This window comes from Lampetra fluviatilis, chromosome 39 (genome assembly GCF_964198595.1).
Source record: "Lampetra fluviatilis chromosome 39, kcLamFluv1.1, whole genome shotgun sequence".
In the NCBI taxonomy this organism is placed as follows: domain Eukaryota; kingdom Metazoa; phylum Chordata; class Hyperoartia; order Petromyzontiformes; family Petromyzontidae; genus Lampetra; species Lampetra fluviatilis.
In genome coordinates, this window is record NC_136313.1 from 8,294,272 (window position 1) to 8,308,315 (window position 14,044).

At 50.0% G+C, this 14,044-nt stretch overlaps 1 protein-coding gene across 4 annotated transcripts in view; it reads right to left on the minus strand.

Annotated features, from left to right (window-relative positions):
• The window catches only part of LOC144945955 (insulin-like growth factor 1 receptor), a 120,133-nt gene extending 108,910 nt beyond the window's left edge, over positions 1–11,223 (minus strand). For 3 of the 4 annotated variants that reach the window (XM_078874628.1, XM_078874627.1, XM_078874626.1), the window contains exon 1: positions 9,950–11,223. In XM_078874628.1, the coding sequence (XP_078730754.1) occupies positions 9,950–10,190 (241 nt within the window). In that variant the 5' untranslated portion in view covers positions 10,191–11,223. Of the gene's footprint in view, positions 1–9,772; positions 9,783–9,949 lie in introns of those variants that run through there. The other variant, XM_078874629.1, reaches the window with a different exon arrangement.
• Positions 11,224–14,044: the final 2,821 nt, after the last annotated feature.

The window sequence follows — 14,044 nt, forward strand, 5'->3', positions numbered from 1 at the left end:
TTAACTCATCCTTCCATTTTGGGAGGCCCAAATGGGGGGAGGGGCAAATATAAAAATTTAGTTTTCAGATTGTGCTCATTGTTGGCATCAACTTGACCATATTTGTGACAAATCAGAGCCTCCTAGCACGTCTAGAAGTGCAAGTTCGCTCACCCTCCCTCGTTCTTTGGGGTGGACAAAAATGGCCACCATTTTATTTCAAGATGGCGGATTTGTTTTTGCTCTCTCTTCCCAACAACAGGGACCAACCCACCCGTCCTCCACGTTGCCTGACAAATGTTTTGGTTCATGTCCCGTTAAAATCTGTTCAGAATTACGCCAATAGAATGCCGAGTGACAGAGAAGAAAAAAAAGAAAAAAAAAAGGAGATTCCATTCATTACCTTCACCGTTTTCAATGAAAGAGCAAAAGAACAAAAATCATTTAAGGCCGAAAAAAAGGGGCAGGCAACAACAATAAAAAACGAGCGTACGTAAGTTATCTTCACGAAGCGTTAATGGCGCGTGTCGGCGCGCGAGGTCGCCGGGGTTTATGGGATATTAAACGTGGGCACGCGAACTTCGGGAGTCCACAGCTGTTGACCTGTGGCACCATGCCGTAAATCAATCACCGGCGCAGTCCGCCCGTCACACAAACTCAACCCCTCCCTCAAAGAAATCCCTGCCTACCCACTTCATTACCACGGGTTAAGTATTTCCCTTTCTATCTGTTGCTGTGGCGCTTCAAGTCGTCCGCGTATATATTATAAATAATCCACTCCTCGGTGAAGGCCTTCCCCTATGCCGTGTCAGTCATGAAGGTGGTTTGAGCATACTTCACAGTACTGCTCAGTGATAGATGAAAGAACAGGACCGGTTCACATACTACTCTCTACTGATGGCAGCCATGCCCCGGAATCGAACTCAGGCGGACTGAGTTCGAAGTGCGGTGCGCTAACCTGTGCACCACCGCTCCCATCCCATTTGAATATTAAGCTGTCAATCGACTGCGGAATGAAGGTATACCCCAGCAGTGTAAGTCGTGCGGGTGTTGTTTGACTATACTTCACCACACTGGCCGGTGCAGGTTGGTGAAAGGGAGCAGGGGCCAGGACCGGCCGAGATACCACTCGCTACTGGTGTGCGCTGTGACCGTGAATCGAACTCGGGTCACCGGGTTCACAGTGCAGTACGCTTTCAACCACTGCTACACCCCGTGCACGCATATATATGCATAAACAAACGCACAAGCTATGTGCATTAAGTACTTCAAGCTGGGGAAAGTTAATTTTAAACAGACACGGTTGCCTGCGCTTCAAGTAAAATAATCGTTATTTTGCTTCAGCGCTAACACAGCACGTGCACATCACACAGATGAGAGAGACACACACTGTCCAATCTCTCCCGTAGGGCACACAGCAAGGCCAAGGAGGTGACCTACCACGGACACGCCACACTCGTGCTGTTGGCGGCTTGCAGCAGGTTACATCGCTAAACACCCCAGAATTCTCAGGCTCGCTCTACAATCACTGCGTCGCCTACAACTGGAATGCTTGAATTGTAAATCAACTACTTTTTTGTGGCCGATTATTCATGCCCGTTTAAAAATGACGGGTGCCCTGACATCCCTGCCGCCCGAAGGTGGGGAACCCTCCCCCCTCTACAACCCACACCCAGCGTGCCGTGGCTGATGATGCCCAATGGCGTCGGTAAGCCCCACCCACCGCCGCCAGTCCAGCGGCACACGCGACATGATTTTTCACCCCAACTATTTTCGCATTCTCCGACTGGTCGAGTCATGGACACCGATAAATATATAATCGATGGAGTGATCGGGGACTCCTGCAGATGTGGAGCATTGAGATCTGTTCGTGTGCAGGAGCGAGATGGATGGTAAGCAGCACTGGACGACAATGTCAGAAGGCTTTCATCCGGGAGCGGATAGAGAAATAACGGATGATGACAAAAATTGTGGTCGAAGAGTAGATAGAGACAGAGATACAGAGAAGTATCTATATACATCTCACCATGACCAAAATTAGCAGTTTGCATCTATGGGAGACACTAATAAGAGTGCGCAGATTAACACCTTTGGGCAGAGAGACTTTACTTCCCGCTAAGTGTTTTCAAGGCGCCAATTTTGTCCCAACACTTAGCCGTGGGACAGAAATGCCGACGCCCCCATATGCGATTGATCTTAATGAAAAGTTATAAAACCGAACTTGTGACTTGTATAACACGCGCGTGAATGAGTTGCGGAGCATTGACAGCCAAACAATGTTAAGCAGGTCCGAAATCATAAATGCTTTCGGCAAAGAGTGCATTCGGAGGATGCCGATGTCACAACAGCGTCTGCTCAAAACCCTCCACCGTCCACGCAAAGTTTTTCAATAACAAGCGGGGCGGGCGTTTGTAACGAACATCACAGCGGTCGCGTTACTCAAAACAGATCAAGCAAGAGCCTCTTTGCTGCGTTTCACAGTGAATATTCCCGCTGCGAGTCAAACAGGAGGGGGGATTGCCAACAAAAAACTGGCCAAAAACATCTGGCGGTGCCCTCTATCATCTCCAATGGATACAATGACGGGGTGAAAAGGGCACGGTGAGTTCGGTTGTATTTCGTCGGAGCTTCGTGACATTAAGAAACCCATCGGGCCACATTTCCCAATGCATGGGGCAGGGAATTGAACTTGGGCGGCTGAGATTGTAGGAGCGCGGTCCAGGAACCGCTTACGCGTACACAAAATCGATCCCCTCCACCATAAAAAAGCTTCCTCCACGTTAACCGCACTACCTCATACAACGCAACCACATACTGCACATAGGCGCGCAGTCAACTATCTATGCTCTGCATGTGGATTATCCGTGGTTGCTACAAAAGGAAAATAACATAATGTATGATATTCCACGCTCGCTCAATCCTGTGCTGGGTATTATTAGTCGCTCATTAGTTGCGACTCAGTGACTGATCGCCTTAATAAATAATAAAAACAGACGAAACATTCCACGGGTCTTTCACCCTATTCCACAAAAGGTAAACAATACGGAATTACAGCCTTGCTGAAATGTTTTACAATACGTAGTTTTTTTGGTTTTATACAGGCCATATCTTCACCCCAAGTACCCAGGATAAAACAAGAGTTCACCGTGTACCAGGCTCATGTTTCATGCAATGACCCTTCATCTCACTCGCCCTTCTTCGTCTCACTCAAGGCAAGGTATCTCATTTGCCAGGGAGACCCGACGAACTCAACAATTGATCAACATCAGGAGTTATCAGGCCCTTACAGAGTGGCGGTGATAGAGTGATTAGCGCAATGAACGGTGAAACCAGCGATCCATGTTCAAATTTGGGCCACGGCTAAAAAAATAAAAGTGACGAGCGATATCCGAACCAATGCCGCTCTTCAACTTCACAAAGACACCTCATCCCTCATATAGCCTTTAACAGATTGTTGGGGCAAGTGCTGTTAGTGAGCACCTATGAAAGCAAGCACGGTACATGTGTCTCCCCACTGGTAATGTTTACACACCATACCAGGTACTCATGTAAGGCTGAATCGACCTAGGGGAGGCCCAATAGCGGTTCAAATATTCGGCACTATTATTGGTCGTGAGCGGGAATTGAACTAGGTTCGCCGCTCCTCTTCCCAACCCGCACCGACTCGCGTGGTGAAGAATGGTCAAGCAAATGGGAAACGTAAGTTATTTTTTCTTATCAATTCTTACCATGCAAAAGAAGTTCAACATACGTAGTACGTACATTTATCTGAAGGGACAATCGCGCCCGAGAGGCCGTGCACTGCAGAGATGGTGCAATAAAAGAATTTTGTTTACAGATGTAAGGTGGACTGTTACATTGCCGAATGGTGAGAAATAGTGAAAGGGGAGGCCTTAATCCAACAGTGGTTTGATCTTGAATCAATGATGATGATGACGGTGGTGATTTCAGTGGGTTATTTAAAGTCTCACAATTGGTGGACTGTGCATTCATAGTTTAGGAGCGCTACGTTGAGTCAGTGTTTTGTTCTCCTGTGCGGTTGTTATTGGACGACTCCTGCAGGGTTAAACACTGCTCCCTTCGTGGCGGAAGCTTTACACTGCCCAGTGTATTGACTCAGCCTCTATCAACAACATACAGTACACATGTACATAAGCTACGACGAACAATCTATTAATACATTGATTATTATGCTTATGATACACCGTGCACCTATCGACGCAATGTAATCGATGTGGGTTGTTTGTAATTGGCGTTGTGTCTGTGTGAACTGTGCAGCCAGTAGAGGCCGCAACAATTCACAACGTTGGATAAAAATACATTTATTCTTGAGTATAAGTGTGAGAGGGTTGCCAGATGGGCAGGGTTTGAGTCTTTACACCCCCCAATGTAAACACATCTAACGCACACATACACATGATCACGACTGATGACGTTCTATCGGGCCAAATAAAATTTGAAATTTGGCAAAACAATAATTGAGAAATGGGCTATGCTTATATCACGATAAAAATCCCAAAAGCATCTCGTTGGGCTACGAAATGTAAGGCTCAGAAAGTTGACTAACTTCACTCATTTGGGAAGGCTCAATCTATGGCTCTACATTTGCTTAGAGTCCTGTGATAAACAACTCACAACCGATTCCCATCATCAGTGAACAGAGTAATCCGATTCCCATGAAGTGTGAAAATGAAGCCATTAAAAAGCGGTCAGAGCACTTTCTCCGACACTTAGCGCGCATACGTTCAACTCCTTGCCACGGCTAACATCAGTGGGGAGTGATATCTGCACTGGGCCTGGGACCTCTGCCTTCATCAACCCGTACTGACCAGCATGGTGAAGTATCGTCAAACCCCCATGACTGATACACCAGGGCGTGGGCGGGGAGCGGCCCTCATCCAGCAGTGGATTGACAAAGAGCTGTAAACTCAACTGTCTGCCTGGCTGTGTGTACACAAATACAATCCACGTGTATGGCCCACAGATGAAAAGGCACACAGCACTGACACTTGTATTGTTCGGGCCATGCCCCCGTGTATTTGCGTCCACTGACGTTACGAAATGCCTTACAATAGCTCTTTCCAGAATCAGAATATTTATTTAGACTGCAGGAGGAATCCCAATAAGCTATGAAGCTCTTTTCACAGGTCTTCAGTAGGGGCGGGTCACAAAGTCATGACAACAACAAATACGAAAAAACGATAAGAGTGTAAAGAATAGCAAAGGTAAACACATCACTAAAACATTATCTATTTTTATTTTACCAGGTAAGGCCCACCGAGCAATTGGCTTCTTTTTGTCAGAAGCGACCTGGCCACAAATGATAGCTCAACGAAGTGGCTTATCATCATGCGGACATTTATAGCGGCCCATTTACATATAAATAATCTCAACGCGTGTTTCTTAACCGTGGAGGGGAAAAGCGGACTGTTGAGGGCGGGTGCTGTTGGCGAGCACCCATCCCAGCCGTCTCCAGGCCTGTGGAGGTTCAGGGAGCGAGGGCACTGGGGGAGGTCAAAGGCGGCGGCGGTGAGGGCGTTGTGGCCGGCCACACCACACCACCCCCTTGGGTGCTGTTCCGGCCTTAATAGAGTGTGAGCTAACAGCACTTTTGGCCCCGCGGTTTAGGTGTTTTCAGTTTATACGACTAAACTTGGGTCACTGTCGTCGTATCTTTGGTGTAAGTGTGAGGCTCTTGTCGGTGGCTTGGGTTCTCCTCTAGGTCGACTCAGCCTACAATGTCGAGCCGGTGTGTTAGAAACAATGGCAGTGAGGCGCGCACGTTGTTGACGCTGCCCAACCTTTATGCAGTGACGACCTTTATAGGCGCTTGCTTAAAGCAGTGTGTGTGTGGGGGTAAGTCGGGTGTGTGTATGGGGGGATAAGGAAGGGGAATGGTCGTTGTGCAGTTGTTTGCACACTGCGCTACGAACCTGGCGACCCGAGTTTGATTCCCGCTCGCATCCAACATCGGTGACGAATATAAAAACCGGTCTAGTGCCTCCCCTAAGTCGACTCTGCCTTAGTACATGAGTACCTGGTGCGATGTGTAAACATTAGCAGTGGGAAGACAAAGGCGGCCGGGGGCGATCGCTAGCCACCTAGCCCCCTCGTGTGCCGTGTTGACCTTCAATAGGGTGCTCGCGAACAGCACTTGCCCCAAAACAATCTGTTGAGGCTACACGGGGTGGGGGGATCTTTGCCTTTGGTAAGGAGGGTGTGTGTGTGTGCTCGCTTAGCGAACACAAATCACCCGACAAGTCACGTGACCTGGACTCTCGACGTCAGAGAGATGTAAACTTGATAAGCGACTGCGGGGTGGAAAAATAACATCGCCTAAACTACCGTCTCGTTTTGATCCTCATCATCATCGTTATTACCATTAACATCAAAAAATAATAAAGGAAATTCAATTGGCCGAGCACTGCTCAGTGAGAGGGCTTCAATGTGTATAAAAAAAAACGGGAACGATTATGTAATGTATTTACACAGGAAAGACTCTCTATGGCTCAAAACTGTTTTTTAGGCTTGTCCTACTTTGGGATTTTGGCCAATTCCTTTCTAAATAATGTTTTGCATATCGTAGGAAACCAGGGTGCCTGGAGAAAACCCTGCCACGCATACGAAGCGACAACATTCACGACAGATCAGTTCGGATGGGGTTCACAACCCCACTTGCTGTACTTTCCATTTCCTTGCCATTTGACTAGAGCCCAAACACCTTTGGTGGCTCTCATAAATCTCTCCGTGATCCACCAACCTTTGCCTACAAAACCGACGGATCGCTGTCGTGATCTACTGCGCCTGCGACCCAAGGGCAGGAACGCATTGCAGTTCTTGAAAAATCTACCTTGCACGTGGGGCCAAACTGAATCAGAATATTTTGTTTATTTATACTAGAGGAATCCGATGAGGTATAAAGCTATTTTCACAGATGTCCAGTAGGGGCACGGGGTAGGAACGTTCCAACAAAACAAGAACATGATATAGGAGTGCAAGGTACAAGAAAGGTAAACAAATCACCCAAACACATGCAAATAAACTCCATCCTACCAGACAAAGACCGCCGAGGTATTAACTTATTGTTCAAAAGCGAACTGGCCACAAATGATAGCTCAACAAAGTGGCTCATTATTTGGCCATTTATAGCAACATATAAAAATCCACGCAACCACGGGGAGAACACGCAAACTCCAAATATACAGCGGGCATCAGGGTCGGGTTCGAACCCCTGACCTCCTGCAAAGCAAGCGAGGTAGTTAACATTTCCTAGCCACCGTGGGCCCCTTAAACAAAGGGGCGTGCCAAACATCAATCACACACGAGACAACTCAAAGGTATAACTACTGTAAACAAGCACAATAATACACGGGCACTTCCTTCAACCAAGGGCAACCTCGCTGCAGAAAAAACACATTTGCTATTTGACGAATCAAAACTTGACTTTGTATCTCAGTTAGGGGGTTGGGTAGGGGTAGGCTAGTATCATCACAAGTTCTAGATTTGAAGTTTTCGTGACTGAAAGGATTCATACTCTTTGGTTTTTTTCGGTAAAGTCACGTTAAAATAAGTTAAAGCACGACGTTTCGGAGGCAACACAAGCTTCCGTCTTCAGGTGGAACCGTCACAGCAGTAATTTTGCAGTGTGGGGTTTGGGACCCAGGTATCATACCTAGCCTAATTGTGAATGGCTGTGCTCATATCACGTGCGGGTAATTGTTTGACAGGGATTAAAGAGTGTCGTGAGCCACACAGCTCTCCTCCTCCCTCCCACTTTCATGATGAAATCAATCAGTGGCGCGTTATACACCTGCAGGGCTTGCTGGTGAGTCTGCCCGATGCGAGTCTTACATATCACCATGACATGGGTGCACACACACACACACCCACTTCCTGTACACGCACTCACCATTTCAATTCTCTTGTTTTTCTTCACCCCTCAATAAACAAAGTTGCATAACCCGTCCTTAACAGACTAACAAGCAGGAAGCAACAGAAATCTTATCTCGACTCCTTGCCACACCTGTTGGGCTCCACGTTCGCACCCCCCCCCCTAAAGGGCACGGTGACTTAACAAGGGCAGTAAAGCAACAGGTCAAAGTCAGCCTCTCCCTCTGCTCAATGAATCAACAGCAAGTATTGATAATTCCACTGCTGGATGACGGCCTCCGAAAGCTGTCGCCATCTCTCACGATCGTATAACGCAACGGCCTATCTAGCGCTCTGTACAATGACCGATTTCATCGTTCCATCTCTCCGCGGTGGGTGTCCTTCTTAGGTGCGTTTCATTCCTTGGCTGCCACTTCGCCATAATTCTTGAGCATCGGTGGTTAATATCCTTGTTGCAGAAGGCTAACAAGCATTTCAACAGGCCCTCACACCTCTTTTGAGCGCAACTATATATGATATATATAAGGGACCAATATATAAGGCCTCTAACCTGCGCAAATGACATCAGTCAGTGAATAATGACGAAATCCAACAGCAGCAGCAACTAAGGAATTCTATCCAAACGACTCCAACGGGCCCTAACCCCACCAGACTTCTAGAACACTTCACCATCCACACGAGACCACCACCGTCTGGATGGACCGACGTTTAAGACAATGGTCCTCCCAAAGTGACCGAATGGATACATTCTAATATGCCTGGAAAAGATTGGGCAAGTCATACAGAGATGGTAAAACTGTTGCAACATATTTAGGTAACTCTGTAATAACTGTTATAAACATTTGGACGGATATGGCCGAGTGTGACACTTAACTGGTAGTGTCTTGAATTACCAAACGTTGGTATGGAAATTCCAGACACAAAACAATGATCTTATATTCCAATGAGACGTAATGGGCAGCCTTGTCAATCGACTGCTGGATGAAAGCCTTGCCACACCGTGTCAGTCACGGGGTTTGCCTGACCACACTTCACCATGATGATCGGTGAGGTTTGGTGAATTGAAGGGTGTGGGGGTGTGGGACCCAGGTCCGGTTCAGATATCACTTACCACTGAGATTAGTCATGGCCCGGAATGTATAGTGAAGTGCATTAACTACTGCACCACCGCTCAATCCCACGATAAAATATTTTTAAAAATATAAATTACATCAGGAATATCACTCACTTATCCAGGATAGAATGAGCCTCGAAGATGTGTGAACTGTTGACCCAGGCCACTCTTGAAAACGATACTTGTAAGGCTCAATGCATTCTCACCTGGATACACTGAACTGTTTTTCAGGGAGGCCCTGCATTTGGGATATTTGACCAATGCCTTGTTAATACTGTCATGTCTTGCATGCATAAGGGATTCAATTACTACACTGAACATTACAATTCATTCGTTTTTTTTTGATCAAAGCCTCAATCGTGAGCATGTAAAGGTTTGCACAGACGGGTTTCACGAACTCACCGAGCTGCACTGCCATCCCTGGCCAACCGGCAGCGAGGATGGTTCACAAATCTCGACGTGACCCACCAACCCTTTCCTCCAAAGCGCTGGATCACACGCGGCCAAGACGCGCACACACACTGACGCAGAACTCTCATGCGGAGCACGTCAACAACACTGTTCGTGTGCAAGTGACACCTTTAATCCCCACCCTCCATCCCTCCATCCCTGTCCTTGCATCCCTACTTAGTGATCGCATTAGTCACCGATGACCTAGATGGGGTTGATGCGGTCAGAAACACACACACCCCTCTCTCACGTGTGCCTAGGGGCTCCTCAACACGTGTGACACCACCAATCTCCAATCCGATTTAGCTCTCTCTGAATCCCGAATTAGTAATTACTCACTGATGGCCGAGGTGGGTTGATGGGGCAAAGGCCACACACACACACACAAACCACTCGCGTGTACGTGGAGCCTCTCAACAACCAACAAAATCATCGCGTGTTCACGCCACAGAGAACCCCAACCAATCTCCAGCTCCCATCTCCCTCCCCACTTGGGGCCCCTCGCCGTTAACTCACTGATGGCCGAGGTGGGCGATGGGGCCCAGCAACGCGAGCAGCCACGCCACGGTGAAGGGCGGCCACGATGCGGCGGCCCTGTGTGCCGGGCTTCATGCTCGCATCCAGCCGAGAAGGCTCCACAGCCCTCCTCACTGCACAGGCCCACGACGACGAGGTAGATCGATCGGTGGTGTTGTTGGTTGTCGATGATAACGTCGGCCACCGATGGGCCCCTCTCCTCCCTCCTCCTACTCACCATCACTCCACCGTGTTCCAGCCACAGCAGGGGACGCCGCCGTGTCCTCCTGCTGCTGCTGCTGGTGTCGTCCGTGTCCCCTCTCCAGACTCTCTCTGGCGTTGCTCCCTGCCTCACTTTCTCCTTTCAAAGGGCAGGGGGGCTCGTAACGAACCTCTTCCTCCTCCTCCTCGACAATGCTGCACACACGCAGGACGTATCCCGCCACGCTCGTTCACTTCACGAAGGCTGCTCGTGTCGAAAGGGGTCCCGTGTGGTACGTGTCCAGGCGAGGCAGATGAAACGAAACCGAGTCTCTCCTCCACCCACCCCCCCACCCCCGGAGTCCTAGAGTAGTCCGTAGTAGTAGTAACACCATCACGATGAGACTACTTCACACTTCACCGCGACCTCAGCCTCGTGCGATATCCTCCTCCTCCTGAGTTCAGCCTCCTCGAGTTGTCGGTGAGGGTCTCTTGTGCAACACGCACGACCGCAAATGGTCGAACCAGAGGTTGTAGTACACTGCAGAGACCAACAACAACAACCACGACCACCGCCACCACCAACCACAACCTTCCGAAAAAAATAAAAATTATAAATCCACAGCGGCTGCTCCGATTTTTTTTCCGACCCGGGAGCTGAATCAGCCTCCCGTTGCGGTCACAGCCCGCGGTCACGATGAAGGAACAAGAAGATGAAGGAGGGAAAATGAGGCGAGAAGATAAGAGGATGATGAGGAAAGCTTTCTGATGATAATGAACCCCCCCCCGCCGCCCCAAGGTCGTGGCCACCACCTCCCGGCAGCCGCGTGTCTCTTCACCGTCGCGGCTCACGAAAATGATGATTACAGATCCCCGTGGTAATTCTTCTCGACGGACGATACCGCCGCTGATAACGACGACGTTGAAGGCAGAAGAAGATGATAGCGGTGTGGACGAGAGGGAGGGGGAGGGGAGAGAGCGACTCCGGCGTGCCCGCGAGCGGCGTCAACTTCGCCTTCAGCGCGGGGCTCATAAACAACGACGACGAGCAATGGCGATTTGGTTTGCGCGGAGGGAAGAAGCGCGGCCGCGGAAGGCGCGGAGCGGAGCGCGGAAGACGCGGAGCGGAGCGCGGAAGACGCGGAGCGGAGCGCGGAAGGCGCGGAGCGGAGCGCGGAAGGCGCGGAGCGGAGCGCGGAAGGCGCGCCGGAGCCAGAGCCACGGAGCCGGAACGCGACCGTGGCCGTGACGCGGTGCGCACGGGGTCGGGGTGGGGGGTGGGGGGTGGGAGGGGCGGTGGTGGGGTGGTGGGGGGGTTGGGGTGGTGGTGGGGGGGTGGTGGGGGGGGGGGGTTGGGGTGGTGGGGGGGGGGTTGGGGTGGTGGGGGGGGTGGGGGGGTGGTGGTTGGGGGTGGTGGTGGGGGTGGTGGTGGGGGGGGTGGGGGTGGTGGTGGGGGTGGTGGTGGGGGGGGGGGTGGTGGTGGGGGGTGGGAGGGGCGGTGGGGGGGTGGTGGGGGGGTTGGGGTGGTGGTGGGGGGGGGGGGTGGTGGGGGGGGGGTGGTTGGGGGGGGGTTGGGGTGGTGGGGGGTGGTGGGGGGGGGGTTGGGGTGGTGGGGGGGGGGGTGGTGGGGGGGGTGGGGGGGGGGGTTTGGGGTGGCGGGGGGGGTGGTGGGGGGGGGTTTGGGGTGGTGGGGGGGGGTGGTGGGGGGGGTTGGGGGGGGGTGGTGGGGGGGGTTGGGGTGGGGGTGGTGGGGGGGGGTGGGGGGTGGTGGGGGGTTGGTGGTGGGGGGGGTGGCAACTCACGGGGCGAGGGAGGGTGGAGGACGACGGCTGCCCTCTAACGTTACGCGCGCGTGTTGGGAGGCTTGTGATGATGATGAGTGCTCCCAAACAGCACTCGCCCCAATCGTCTGCTCTAAGGCTACAACTTGGGGTCTTTATGTGTGTGGGGGGTGGGTTAGCGCACTGAGCTACGACCCCCCCCCGGCTACCCGAGTTCGATTCCTGCTCACGGCCAAAATTGGTGACGATTATCTGAACTTGTCGTTCAGATAATCAAATAAGTGCCGGGTGCAGTGTGTAAACATTTCCGTTGGGAAGACAAAGGCGGTCGGTGGTTGTGTGTGTGTTAGTGTGGATGTTATTGTGTGTTTTGTGTGGTTGTGTGTGTTAGTGTGGATGTAATTGTGTGTTTTGTGTGGTTGTGTGTGTTAGTGTGGATGTAATTGTGTGTTTTGTGTGTGTTAGTGTGGATGTTATTGTGTGTTTTGTGTGGTTGTGTGTGTTAGTGTGGATGTTATTGTGTGGTTTGTGTGGTTGTGTGTGTGTTAGTGTGGATGTAATTGTGTGCTTTGTGTGGTTGTGTGTGTGTTAGTGTGGATGTTATTGTGTGTTTTGTGTGGGTGTGTGTGTTAGTGTGGATGTAATTGTGTGTTTTGTGTGGTTGTGTGTGTTAGTGTGGATGTTATTGTGTGTTTTGTGTGGTTGTGTGTGTTAGTGTGGATGTTATTGTGTGTTTTGTGTGGTTGTGTGTGTGTTAGTGTGGATGTAATTGTGTGTTTTGTGTGGTTGTGTGTGTGTTAGTGTGGATGTTATTGTGTGTTTTGTGTGGTTGTGTGTGTGTTAGTGTGGATGTTATTGTGTGTTTTGTGTGGTTGTGTGTGTGTTAGTGTGGATGTAATTGTGTGTTTTGTGTGGTTGTGTGTGTTAGTGTGGATGTTATTGTGTGTTTTGTGTGGTTGTGTGTGTTAGTGTGGATGTAATTGTGTGTTTTGTGTGGTTGTGTGTGTGTTATTGTTGATGTTATTGTGTGTTTTGTGTGGTTGTGTGTGTTAGTGTGGATGTAATTGTGTGTTTTGTGTGGTTGTGTGTGTATGTACGAAGGTTGTTCGTGCTTTTGCGGTCCCTGGTCTCTCGGCTCACAATCATTAAGGGCCTTCGTGATGTTGGACAAGCTTGGATAGAGCTGCGTGACCGGGAGTCAGTCAGAGCCATTTCCTGTTCACCTTGGGGTGTAACAGGTATGTCCTCTGGCAACTACACTATTCAACATCTGTTTTTACCACGTCGTTCAAGAAGCTCCCAATAGTTTTAACTTCCATCTTGTACAGATATGGGAGGCTAATCGATGCCAAAGTGATGGCTCCCTATTGGTGATCCATTGTATGCTTGTTGATGATCTGGCAAATGCTGCTCACTTTGATATGCAGTTAGAGACTTCTATCCACTGTTGTGCCACAGAGGTGGGGCCTTACCATCAGACTGACAAAACAATGTACAATACCTGCCTCTGAATTTTATGTCATCAAATACTTCCCCTCCATCAACTCCCCATGAGCGATGGGGCAGTTTTGGAGAGAGTGAATGAGTTTCCATATCCGCGCAGTGTGCTTAAAACTAGCTCCGATTTGGCAGTGGTCTCACTCCAAATCATTCAAGCGGCAGTATCTTTTATTTAATCAGTTACGTAATCGCGTGTGGAGCTACCTGGCCTGTTGCGCCATACGAAGCGTATTGCCAGTTATTCCTTCCCTTATTTATGCTTGTGAAACGTGGACCCCTTTAAAGGAACATCTGTGTCAGTTTTAAACATTCAGGTTTGGCCTGCCTACGGTATTGAGTTTAACCAGAGACTGGATTGTGTTAGGATCCTTGAATGGTGTGGACACAATCCAATCAGTGAACTCCGGCTTGAAAGGCTTGCGTTGACTGGGTCGTGCAACCTGAATGCCCAACCATCTCATGCCTATCTGACTTCTGTTTGGCCAGATAGGTGTAGCTAAACGGGCTCGGTACGGGATAGAGAAGAGATGGGCCGATGTGGTACTGGAGGAGTAGAACAGAGTGAACTTGCCGATGACTGATACCAGCGGTGTCAAGATCGGCCTCTGTGGTG